This window comes from Gopherus evgoodei, chromosome 2 (assembly GCF_007399415.2).
Source record: "Gopherus evgoodei ecotype Sinaloan lineage chromosome 2, rGopEvg1_v1.p, whole genome shotgun sequence".
Classification (NCBI taxonomy): Eukaryota; Metazoa; Chordata; order Testudines; family Testudinidae; genus Gopherus; species Gopherus evgoodei.
Window position 1 is genome coordinate 83,949,306 of NC_044323.1, and position 13,199 is coordinate 83,962,504.

At 41.2% G+C, this 13,199-nt stretch overlaps 1 protein-coding gene across 5 annotated transcripts in view; it reads right to left on the reverse strand.

Moving 5' to 3' along the window:
• MYRIP (myosin VIIA and Rab interacting protein) overlaps positions 1 to 13,199 on the reverse strand; it is a 400,451-nt gene that overhangs the window by 198,957 nt on the left and 188,295 nt on the right. For 4 of the 5 annotated variants that reach the window (XM_030551207.1, XM_030551206.1, XM_030551208.1 and 1 more), the window contains one exon: positions 11,925 to 12,146. In XM_030551207.1, the coding sequence (XP_030407067.1) occupies positions 11,925 to 12,146 (222 nt within the window). Of the gene's footprint in view, positions 1 to 11,924; positions 12,147 to 12,234; positions 12,275 to 13,199 lie in introns of those variants that run through there. The other variant, XM_030551210.1, reaches the window with a different exon arrangement.

The window sequence follows — 13,199 nt, forward strand, 5'->3', positions numbered from 1 at the left end:
TACTGAGTCCAATTATTAGCTACTACCTATTTCTTAGTGTTCTGCTGCAGGGCTTTACCAATTCCAACACTTTCTTCAGTCAAATATGATGATTATACCCTTAAGTTGTACAACAGCTGTTGAAGGTGACAATCTAAATACCACCTGTGCTTTTAAACGTACAAATAATAATGACAGAAGATTGGGTCCCATTGCGCTTGGTGCACTACCTACCCATAGTAACAGACAAGTCATGCCCCCTAATAGCTTGCAAGCTGATCAAACAGACAAAGGAGACAAAGGAAGTATCATCATCCCCATTGTACAGATGAAACTGAGGCACAGGGAGATTAAGTGATTATGCACAGTTCTAGGGGGAATGTGTTTGAGATAGAGTTTGCAGAATACAAGGAAGCTGACTTGAGTAATGCTGAATTCAGTGGGATCATAAGGAAATTACCTGCCAATCTAGCACAAATCAAAGTACATGCCAAAGAGATGAAATAGCCACTATTGTCTCAGTTTGTCCATGTTGTTATTTTGATCTCATATCACAAGGTTTGTATTGCACAAGGTATTTTCTTCCATAAAACTTATCAAAATGGACACACTGAAACATACTTCAGAGCTTACTGATTGTACACTGTGCATCAGGACAAACAATATGCCAAATAGTGGAAGCAATCCTGCAATTGATTCTGTGTGGGCAGATTCTCCTTGGCTTTAATGGGGCTCTGTGCAAGCAGACTCTTTTTTTCCTCCTCACAGAGCCCCACTGAAGTCCATGCGGTTTCCCCAAACCAGAGTCAACTGCAGGATTAGGGTTTTATTCACTACTGTTCCTGCAGCCCTTATGCAGGTAAAACTCCCACTGACTCTCTGATGGGAGTTTTGCCTACATACCAACCACAGATTTGTGTTTTGTGTCGCAAGTTTTAACATTATCAAAAACAATTGCTCTAAATCCAACATTTTTACACCAATGTTAGTAATGGTGCAAGTTCATCAAGGTCAAATATACTGTGTATTGCAGATAGGAGAGACCCTGATAAATTGTCTACCTGTTCCACTGCAGTACATATTTTAAAAAGAATTCCTGTATTTAAATTCCAATTCCATTAAGACAATACAATTTGCTATATTATGTGAATTCTTTTAATTTAACTAGCACCTTATCATCCTTCAATCATGCACCACAATAAGTACCAGATTAAATGTTGTAAAGGGCAACCAAAAATAACCCCAGATTGAGACTCTGAAGATATGACAATAGTCTTTTTCTTTTTTTTCCCAGCCCTAAACAGCAATTTAATTACTGATGCAAGTAAGGTCAACACCAGGGAATACTAAAAACAAAGAAATAATTTTTCTCCTTTAATATTAAACATTCAACTAATAGTACTACAAGTAGACATTCTAATAAATTAAAATATACCATATATATTTAAATTAAACAACAATAACCTGGAATTTTAACCTAATTTAGCTGGAGAGAACACATTTTGTAGAGAAAAGCAATGGAAGGTAAATGAAATAGAAATCTCAATACAAACATACAACAAACTTCTAAAGTATGCACTCAATAGAATGTGAGGAAAGAAAAAAAGTGTTTTCTTCAATTCTCCTGAGAACCTATACAGACACAGCTATAAACAAATTCCAGAAATATTAAAGTTCTATGATAAGATGGATCCTATACTACATAAAGTAAGGATGCCAGGCATCCGGTTTTCAACTGGAATGCCTGCTAAAAGTCCAGTCAGCAGTGCAGCAGGGCTAAGGCAAGCTTCCTGCCTGCCGTGGCTCCAGGCGCCACTTACCTCAGGTGGTTCTCGGAAGCAGCAGCATGTTCCCCCCCGGCTCCTAGGCAGAGGTGCAAACAGGTGGCTCTGCACACTGACCCATCCACAAATGCCGCACGTGCAGCTCCCATTAGCCAATCATTGAAAAGGTTATGTTTAGCCTATTAGTATGCATGTATCATTTTGGTATCTGAAGTTAGGAATATTGTCTATGCATCTATTACAAATGTGTTTACACCTGGGGAACGCCCACTAGGTAGAATTAATCAAGTGACGGTCTGAATTCAACACCCAGCTTGTAAACTGAAGTTATACAAAAGAAAAATGCAGCGAATCTAAAAGATAAGAAAAGGATTTTTCATTTATCTTGGCTACATAGTGAATTAGACAGAGCTTTTCTGGTTTTGAGGATTATTGATCCAAGAGTGCTTGGTTGTTTCTGTATTCAAAAGACTATTAATAAAGTTGATATTCTTAGTTAAATAATTTTTTCCTATGATAGTGATATTGTGCAATATAGGGAAGGGGAAGGACTTGGACCCATTTGGAGCAGCAAAATCATACAAACCTGCTGCCCTTGGTCCCCTCTGTTAGTGGCCAGGGCACACAGAGGCCCACTGCACCCCCGGGTAGGAGAATTGAGTCTTTTACCTCAAGCTACAGAGGCTCATGCATTAAGATGCAGAGATCCCAGGTTCAAGCCCTGCTGCCAACAGCCTACTCAGGAGTGTGGTCTCACAGTTGGCTTATTTGAACATCTTCCAATTCTTTGCATTGCTTACAGCAGGGAAGTTAAGAACCAAAATGAGACAGGATGGGTGAGGACACCAATCCTCCAAAGAAAATCACCCCCTTCCTGTCATTCAGCCCTTCCCCACAAAAGAGAAGCAGTAAGACGTGTATTTTTAACAGTTTGTAATTTATGTCAGGCACAAAGTTCACTTCAGCTCTTTTCCAGAACAGAGATCACATGTGTGAGTGGGTCAGGGTGGCCATTGCCAGTGCTCTTGTTGTCCTGTGGATCCAGGACTTCATTCTGTAGGGCTGCCAAGCTAACACTAACCTCATTTAAGAAAGAAACCAAAGAAAAATAATCTCAACAATCAGTCATATCTAAAGTATTTCTCTCACATTTACTCGCATGGAGCTACACAGTGATGTGCCCTTGCACAGATATGCAGGAGCCAGGCAGGAAACCTCCACTCCTTGTGCTGTCTTGTATAAGGGCACAACAGCAGTCCCCATGAGCAGAGACAGCACAGTCGTTGCTTCTTCTGAGGAGCAAATCACCCAGAAAGGGACAAGCAATGAGGCAGGACAATTGATCTGCCGTTCCCGTTTGCACCAGCTTACAGAGTCGGGATGGATCATTTGTGGGAAAGCACGGGAGCATCACCCTACTGAATGATGCTCCGCATCTAATGAACAATCCCAGGAGATATTATGCTTTTTGAGACTCTGGGCTTGTCTACACTTAAAATGCTATATTGGCACAGCTGTGCTGCTGTAGCACTTCAGTGTAGACACTACCTTTGCCAATGGGAGGGAATCGTCCATGGGCAGGGCCGTCCTTAGGATTTATGGGGCCCTATGCAGTATTATTAAACTGGTGCCCCTGTGCCGGATGGCAGCCCAAGCTCACAGCCTGGTGGGGGAAGGGGAGGAGGGACTTGACAGCAAAGGATAATGAGATGCCCGGCCTGCCTCATGGTGGCGGAGAGTAACAGTTCCCCGCAGAGACTTCCATGCCCTCTCCCTCATGCAGAATGGACATGAAGAAAGTATCTAATTAAAAGCACTAAAATTTGGGAATAAAAAATGTCAGTCACAGGTTTTTTGATATGCCCTGAAGTTTGTCAGAGATTTATTTGCAAAAACTTCATAGTAAGGGTGAGTCAGCTGTCCTGCTGAATACAACATTACATATAATGGAATACATGATGCAGCTCTTCTCTGTTTTATATTTTCTTATTCAGTATTTCTAAGTTGAATTTATATTTTAAATGTACTCAAATCTTAAGCCAGCATTCCAGATTATTACATATTTAACTAACTGAAACAAAGACATTCTTTTAAATTAATCAGAGAGGTTTAGTGTGTTCATAACAATGTTCATTGCTTTTAGAAAAAGGGAACAGTAATTTACTTTGTGTGATCTCCATAACAAAAGACATGGTTATGAAATTTCACCAACTTTAAAAATATATGTTTCCAAAGATTTTAGGTATGACAAGGATTTTGTCTTACTAAGGTACTGATTTTGCTGGAGGGTTCTTTTAAAACTAGTTCGTCGGATAGTCAGAAGTAAAGAAAGGGAAACTCTTTGTCCAGCTATCTGGAAGGGAAGGACTGTTGTCCCTTTAAGGGCTCTCTTCAGTGGGGAGTGGGGGGAGAGGTGGTGAAGGGATGGACAGAAAGGACAGGAAGACTTGGAAGCACTTTTTTTTTTTTAACTATAGTAATTAAAATGTGTATTTTAGATAAGGGAGGTCTTTTGAAGGATTTATTTAAAAAACTGTATGTCTGAAGATCCACGCATTTAAGGCTAAAGATGATTGTGCATCTAAAACTCTATGCAAGCATTTTTTAGAAATTTGATTTTATAATCTTCACCAGCTCACTAATGAAATATTTTTAAAGCAAATTTTAAACTAAGGTCCTGTAGACTGACATGTTCTATGTAAATATTACATTAATGCACAACTGTTTTTGTCAGTAAAGTCAGAAACTCACAGTATAAAAATTTATTTGGGCATAAGCTTTCATGGACATCGGATGAAATGGGTTCTAGTCCACAAAAGCTTATGCCCAAATAATTTGTTAGTCTTTGAGGTGACACAAGGACTCGTCCTTGTTTTTGCTGATACAGACTAACAGGACTACCACTCTGAAACCTGTCAGTATATACCTTGGGGTTGGCAAATGCCTGTTAAATGGCTTTATTACACCATTGAATGTCTCTTTAACATTTTCAATGTTGTGCTAATAGGTCTGGCAGGCTGGAGGTTTTTTCACTTTTAACTATTAGATTCCCTCCCAAGGAAGACTCACCAGGCTAGAGCAGCCATCTGTGGGAGCCTGCAGGAAGGGTCAGAACAGGGATAGGAAAACAAGAGGGTGGACACTAAGACCTAGTGGTGCCCCAAATTTTCAGGTGCCCTACGCAGCTGCCTATGTTGTCTATGCCTAAGGATGGCCCTGTCCATGGGTATGGGCACTCCACCTTCTTGAGAAGCAGTAGCTAGGTCAATGGAACAATTCTTCCGTCAACCTAGCACTGTCTACATGAGGACTTAGGTTAGCTAAACTACTCTGCTCAAGAGTGTGAATTTTTTTTTATGCCGATCTAACTTTCTACTGTAGACCACGCCACAGCCTTTCCCAGTGCAGCTCCACATCATTCCTTAATTACACAACTGAGCCAATAAATTGGGTTACAAAATTATTAACAGCAATGATGTTAGTAATTTATTCAATGAAATATAATGCATGACAGGTTCCAGGTCACTGGCCTACAGCAAATATTTATAACTGAGTTACAAACCACTGACCCTGAGAAGACTGTGACAAATGTACTGATTTAACTACAGTGCCCAAAATAACAATTTTTATAAAGTAGTTATGAATTTTCCTTGTTAAATGAAACTCATCCAAGACTGTTTTCTTGCTGAGCCAATAAATAAATACTGCAGGTGTTACTCAGCAGCATTCTCAACCTTGGCTGCCCATCCCCTGCATGTAAGGGCGAAGGCAAGGGAAAAGGAGGAAAAAGTGCTATCTGAAATGCTTGCGTGACTAAACTAAGAATTAGCATGAGCTCTCTAGTTCTTTTGTCAAAGAAAATAGTACTGTCGCTCTTCTGGACTGTCTCTTCCCTAAGATGGGTGAAGCAGCTCTAAGGAAAAAGTGAGAGCGGGCAAACACCACGGTGAATGCATCCTTTTGTTGGCTCAAAGCCTGGTGTATGGAAATAATGTTGAGGCACAGCACTTGCAGGAGGCAGGAATTCACAACTCCAAGAGGAGGGTCTTTGGGCAAAATGCTAGAATATTTATTTATTTTCATTTTTATGGCAAGCACAAGAGCCAGAGAAAGCTTGTGCGTAAAGGAAAACACGATCTGCCCATCCTACTTGCTTCTCTGTACTTTTGTTTTCAGAAGTTTAAACGTACGTGAGTGTTTTCCAGCAGCAGTTTCCCAGCAAACACTCCCTCCAATAAATGGAATGCCAGAACACATCTGGGTCACCCGGCATCAATGGAATCGTGTGAACTTCCAAATGAATTCTTACCACCTGCATTGCCTACCACTGAAGACATTAACAATATTCATTTTGTTCTGTTATTATAGATGGAGCTAGTAGCTGCCAATAGCTAAGATTTCCCAACACTTACCATTTTAAGATCCTGTTCTCAGTTACTTATTTATTGAAACATTGAAAAAACTACCCACTTGCTGAACGATGCAGGGGTCCAGTGGAAAAAATGGCATGTGATCATAATGCATGCTCAGAAGAGGGCTGAAATAAGGTTGCACAGAGAAACCTTAATTCTGCCATTTCCTAACTTTTAAGTGCTTAACATTTTCGACCATAGTTCTTGGAGGTAATAACAGTATTTGTAGGGTGGGACGGACCTCAAGAAGTCATCCAGGCCAGCTCCCCAGGCTGAGGCAGGAGTAAGTATGCTTTTACTAATGATTTAATTATACAGTGGTCTGGAGTCTTATTATTGTTCCATGCATTGGCCAGAGGGAAGGGTTGCATTTCCAGAGCAATGGAGTACACTCCTTTCCCCTGTACCTTTGGTTTGAAAATATTTCCTCTTCAGCACTCTCCACACTTGATGGCCGGGGAGCAAGCACATGACCTGACACTTTTCTTTCAACTAGATGACAAAGCCAACCCAACAGTCTCCCAAGGACTTGGTTTAAGAGCTCTGTAAATTATATTTTCAAACTGCTTTCCTGAGTGTCTTGTTTTTGTGCTTGATGTGGCACATACTTTTTCAGTGCAGGGTTATCAGCTCCAAGAGTCCCAAGCTGTTTTTGATCAAGCAGCAGTGAGAAGCATCGCTGAGTTTAGAATCAAGATTTCAGATTTATTATATAGTAAGTTACATGGTAACTCTGATTAATCTTCAGTCTCTCAGACAAGGGAAAAAAAGGTGGCAGACACAAATTTTATTTTTAAATTAGCCTAGTGTCATTCTGAAAAGTCCTTCTATAAAAGATGCTCAGATTTTCCTTATGTTCCTCTCCTCTCCAAGCCCCGCCGTACTGACTGAATAGCATCGTACAAAGGATGTGAACTGAGAGAACTGTCAAAATGAACCACATATCCTTCACACTGTACTATGCTTCTGAAACAAAGTACTTAACAAGACGATCAAATGTATTTGCGAACTCCCATTCTGCATTGACAGTGAGCAGTTATAAGCAAATACACAGTTCAAAAAAAGGAAATAATTAGGCATGCAATGGCCTGTGAGCTTGGTATGCGACATACATCCTTTTACCTCTAGTTTACCATTTTGAACACAGCCCAGTTTAGCAGTCCAAAAATCATTACTATCTTAAGGCTACTCAGTAGCCTATTGGAAAGAAGTTTATGGTCCCAGACTAGATCAGGGGTGGGCAAACTATGGCCCACGGGACAGATCCGGCCCATTAGGGCTTTGGATCCGGCCCATGGGATTGCCACCCCCATGGCACCGCAGGATCCGTGCCACTCCTGGAAGCGGCCGGCACTACGTCCCTGCGGCTCCTGAGGGAGGAGGGTGCAGAAGGCTCCACACACTGTCCTCGTCTGCAGGCACCACCCCCCAAAGCTCCCATTGGCTGGGAACGGGAAACCGTGGCCAATGGGAGTTTCAGAGGAGGTACTTGCAGGCGAGGACAGTGTGAAGAGCCCTCTGTCCCCTCCTTCCTCAGGGGCCGCAGGGATGTGGTGCTGGTCACTTCTGGGAGCAGCGCTGGGCCAGGGCAGGCATGGAGCCTGCCCTGGCCCCTGTGCATGCCGCTGCCACCGCAGAGCTGCTCCAGTTAAGCAGCGCCAGGTCAGACCCCACACCCTGCACTCCAACCCCCTGCCCTGATCCCCCTGCCACTCCCTGCACACTAATCACCTGCCCTGAGCCCCATCCCGCACTCCGCGCCCTTCCTGCACCCCACCCCCCTGCACATCTCAGCCATTCCCACACCCCCACCCCCTACCCAAGTCCTACATTCATGGCCCTGAATGCAATTTCCTCACCTAGGTGTAGCCCTTGGGCCAAAATGTTTGCCCACCCCTGGACTAGATTCTAGCAGAATGGTGTCCACTTCACAAAAACAACTGGCACCGACTGAACCTCCACTGGCAGCCTCAAGAGAGGAGCCAAGGGCTGAATGAGCATGGCAACTTCTCATCTCTAGAGATGGTCCTTACAGGGCAGAAGAGAGGTGCAATGGCAGGTCCAGTGGCCATCATTGCCTCTTCTCATGGTAGGTTACTTCAATTTCCACTAATGTCAACTGGCACCTTTCTTGAATAATGAAGCGACCTTCAAAAACTGAAAAAATGTATTCTTATGATAAAAACAATTTTTTAAGTGAAAGTGGCTCATTCTGTTTTCTATGCTCACTGCTTCTGAAAATGTGTCAGTTGAGATTTCTACACACCTGAGGAAAAACCTAAAAGGATCCTGTCTAATTTGGAGAAAATAATTTGTTATCCTTAACAGAGCCCCAATAAATCTATTAATTTATGAGTGTCTCAGATATGTTTTCATAACATGTCAACAACATTAATACCTCTCTCCCCCCCGGCCCCCAAAAATCCATGATACACTAAAGGCTTAATTTCAGCAGAATTAAACAAGAGACCAACCCCACATGAGTAGCCCTGTCAACTTCAGTGGTACTACTCTTGTGATTCAGGGAAGCCGGGCCTCCATTTTATTCCTGGTGTAGGGGTACACCAAATAATGAACCATAGACGAAAATAATCAGTGTGTGTGTGTAATGAATTATTGCAGAGCTTCAGAAGAACTAACAGAGATATTTCATTATACAGCTAGGCGGTGACCTGGATTAAAAACACACAAGAATAAGGGGGAGTAAGAACTCCTTTCACATCCCTCCACAACAATGCAGACGCATAGAAGCAAGTATGGTTACTTGACTATTTTCTCCCTCCTCAAAACAGATTGGCAAGGTGGGGTGAAAAACAAGCATAGCCTTGACCAAAGTAGTTGAGCCAGTGAGCGCCAGTAATCTCTTATTGTAGACTGGCAGGAAATTACTGCCCAGGAAGCAAAGAGGAAGTAGAGAAAGAACTGTGGCTCGGAGCTGCATCTCTGATTCATAGTGCCTCCTGGTTTATTGCCATTTAGGCACCACACCAATTGACGGCTCTGCCTGAAGTCACAGTCCCAGAATGTTGAAGCATCTTGCATAAGCAAGGACTTTCATCCTCATTACCTTTAGAAGTAAAAAGTAGAAAAGAGGCTAAAAGTGTAAAAAGTCTTTTTCAGTGATGTCTGGGTCTGTGCATAACAGGGGAGGAGTCTACTGGCTATTTCATTGATCTTGCAACACCAGTGCTACCAACCCCAGAGTCAGCATCACATTATATTGAGATTCATGAGCTGGCTGCTGATGTTGGGCACTTCTGTCCCCTTGAGGCAGAAGATGAAAATATCAACTCTCAGTTAAAAAAAACAAAACAAAACAAACTTCACAGAATGCTACTAATAAATGCTGTATTATAGGTATCTGGTCAGCAACATTTAATACATCTGTCTAATACATGTCTACATAAAACACATCTCTATAGATCTATACTTCTATACATAGAGTTTTCTAAATTTTGCAGGATACTTTGAAATATAGAGCAGTATTTTCGATGCCTTTTGCATCACTTTGCTGTGTGCTTCATGCAATTTATGTCAAAACCTTTCAGTTGATTGCTGTTTGCTTTATATGGCTGTCAAGCGGAGTTTCACTTTGATTTTTGTAACACTTTTTTAGCAGTTTCAGTTCATATAATTTTAAACCTATTGAGTTTAGATTTTTCTATTTGACTGAATCCATCTAGACAGCAGAAATGAGAACTTTGTACTGGTCTATAATATATTACCCATCGTTTTGTGAATTTTGGATGTTTCATCACTGAAGTTTCACAAAGTAAAAAAAGGTGTCTAAGTAGATTCATGACATTACTTGATTTTTGTCCACATTGAAAGCTGGCAATAGTCATTCAACCAATAGATATAGAAGTATTAACACAAAACCCCATATTCCTATCCAAAACTATCAAAATTTTGGTTTTAACATTCAACAAAAAGTCAAGGGAGCAAAGAACAGATTCTGATGAAACCTGGATAATTTAATTCCTAGGTTGAAGTTCGAAATTAGACAAGATTTCATAAGGTTTAAGCTTTTGAAACCAAACTTTAACACACAGCAGCAGCATTCCATTCTCATTCTCTCTAGCTGAAATAACCCTTATCAAAAGGCAATTATTTTTCTATTTGCTAGTGTTTTATTGCATCTAGTCCATAACTATCTACACTACCCACAAAATCCTCCTCTTTACCTAACATAGTCTGAGAACAAAGGGACAAAATACAGGTAGACAGACTGAAGAGAAGAGTTTTCCATTGTCAAAGCTATTCTATATTCTTGCTTTATATTAGATAATAACCAAATATTCTGTCGAATTAGCCGCACTGATTATCTTTTATAAGTTTCCTCTGTATATTTTTAACTTGCAGGAACACGGCCTTAAATTACAGTAGATGATCAAAACAAAAATAAACACCTTCTTCCAGGACTGATCACTAGCGTGGGAGCGGAGGGAGCGGGGGAGAGGGAGAGTGGGAAGGTCAGCAATTGCATTTGCTAGCTGTTGAAGAGATGACACTGCCACCAAGCAATATTATTATAAGATTTTATATTATGTGGAATACAATGCGCCTGATTTGATCTCACTTACACTAGTGCAACTCTGTTGAACACACTGGAATTACTCCTGATCTACACTGTTGTAAATAAGTTCTGGATCAAGCACAATGGGGTTGCATTGATATAAATGCGGACGTTAGTGCATGTGTGTGTGGAGGGGGGGGTCTGCTGCTTCTTCTTCTCCCTATGCCTCTGTTGCTCCCCTTCTTTGTGCTGTAGGGAGGCAGGAAAGGGTATTTCATGCTGCATCAGGGCACCAGAGCCTAACCTAGCAATCAGGCAAAGGGTGGAGCTGACAGGCATGGTTCATGTGATGTCATTAATATCTAAGTCTTTCAGTGGGCTAAAGGAGAGCTCCCGATAAGAAACAGCAGTGCTTCCTCTTAGACAGGAGTGAATTGGAGCCTGGAAAAGGGATCAGGGTGGTCTCCTTTATCCATTTCCCCACCAGGACAGATGAGGACTGAGATTATATGGCCACCCTGGGCCAAGTTTGTTTTAGTTAAACTACCATAACTGAAACAGAACCATGCAAGACCAAATGTCTCCCAGGAAGATTGCCCTCGAAGAACTGTTTTATCTGGGCTGGATCTTTTTACTGGTTTGGGTTTTTTTTCATGCTGGCTTAAAAGGGTTGGTTATCTCAGGCACACGGGGGGGGGGAAGCAATTCTATCCAAGGTTCTATCAGGCAGCATTTTTTGAACTAGTCCCAGTTGTGAAAATTATGGTATTGTTTGGAGTGTATTTTTTGAAGCATTTAATGTTTTATGGAAAGTCTGTCGTTTAGAAAAGCATTCCAGGCAAATTCACTGCAGGATAATCTACTGAGAGAGAGAGACTCTTCTTCACCCTCCCGGCCTTACTCTCAAGTGAGTGCTGCAAAATGGCTGGCCACCTTTTAACCATCTGTGCTTACCTGTTAGTAACCTAGATATTATAAGGCTCACACCCCTGATGCAGACTAAATCCAATTGGTACTTGTTGGTTTATCAATCCAGCAAAGCAGATTTAGAATAAAACATTCCTGGCCCAAAGCAATTCTTAATAACTTCTAGGCACTCTAGAGTATTCTGTGTCTTATGTCTTTCACCTCATCACTGTTAACAGCTGACGAAGAGAGGGACTAGGAGGAAAGGTCAAATCAAGGTTTCAGTCCAGCTGTTCTGTACCTGGCAGTGGTACAATATGCACCTACCTAGCTTGCTGGCAGACATTGCAGAGCCATGCCTTGTCCTTCTTCTGATAGGAGCTGCAGTTCTTGCAGATGTTGTATTTGCAGTCTTGGCACTGCCGCTTGCTATTGATGAGAAACGTAAAAGGAGAGCAACAGCGAATGCAACAGTGCTCATTAAACTTCTGCTGCTTAGAAAGGATGCTGCACTTGTTACCCTCTTCATCGAGTTTCTGCTTCATCTCACTGGAACCAAAAAGAAGAAACAAAAAGACTAATCAAAATAATCCTCCATTTGGAATTCTCTCTGTACATCATTTAGTCCTCTACTTACAGCAGCATCAGGTCCCCAAAACAGCCTTCTATGGGAAAAATGCATGATAGAAATGCACAGTCTGGCCACAGAACAGGGAATCAGGAGCTTCTGTAGTCTAATCATGCCTCTGACTGTGCACTTGGGCAGGTCACCAACTCTCTGGACCATGTTCTGGAGCAAACCATATGACTTCACATCTGTGGCCCTCTTCTTTGTTAATAGTTAATAGGGGTTTTTAACGATTCATTACTGTTTTTAGAATGTGTCGAAGATGAAAACCACTGTACAAAAGTGAAAGAGCTGGTTGGACAGTATTTTAAAAAACTGATCTGATTCATGAGGTTACATTATTCCAAGAGCCCCAATTCAGTTTAATTGCATGCTTAACTTCAATGAGATTTAAAAATGTTGCTGAACAAGGGCAAATATTGGACCAACTGCTGGTTATTAGCTAAAATATTTCCAAACCATGAAAGTTCCATAAGCGTTAGCACAAGTGTTTACTAGTCCAAAAATTCATGCCAGAGATTTGATATTCATTATTTGCTTTTCTACTATTTAAAATGCATCAGCCATCCAATTGAAGAGTGGAAACAATACCATGTGACTTAAGCAACTGACCACAAAATATAAACAACAAAGAGCATCTAGTTAAAGTGAGCAGCTTGTAAACACTGTATAGGCTGCAAAATAGTCATTGAAATTACTCTGCAAACACTTAAGATCAATGCATACACTAGAAGAAAATCAGGATTGTTTTGTGACCAATTTCCTAAATAAAAATGGCCTACATTTACATAGAACAGTACTATAATGAAAAGTTTGGCCACTTCTAATGACTGATCATCATTATTTAGTATGACCAAACAACACAGGATAATGTCAAAAACTCATATACAGCAGGACATGTTGATTAACATACAGGAAAACAATCATGATTCATTGACTTTAATTTAAATTAACATTTTTTTATTACACTGTTG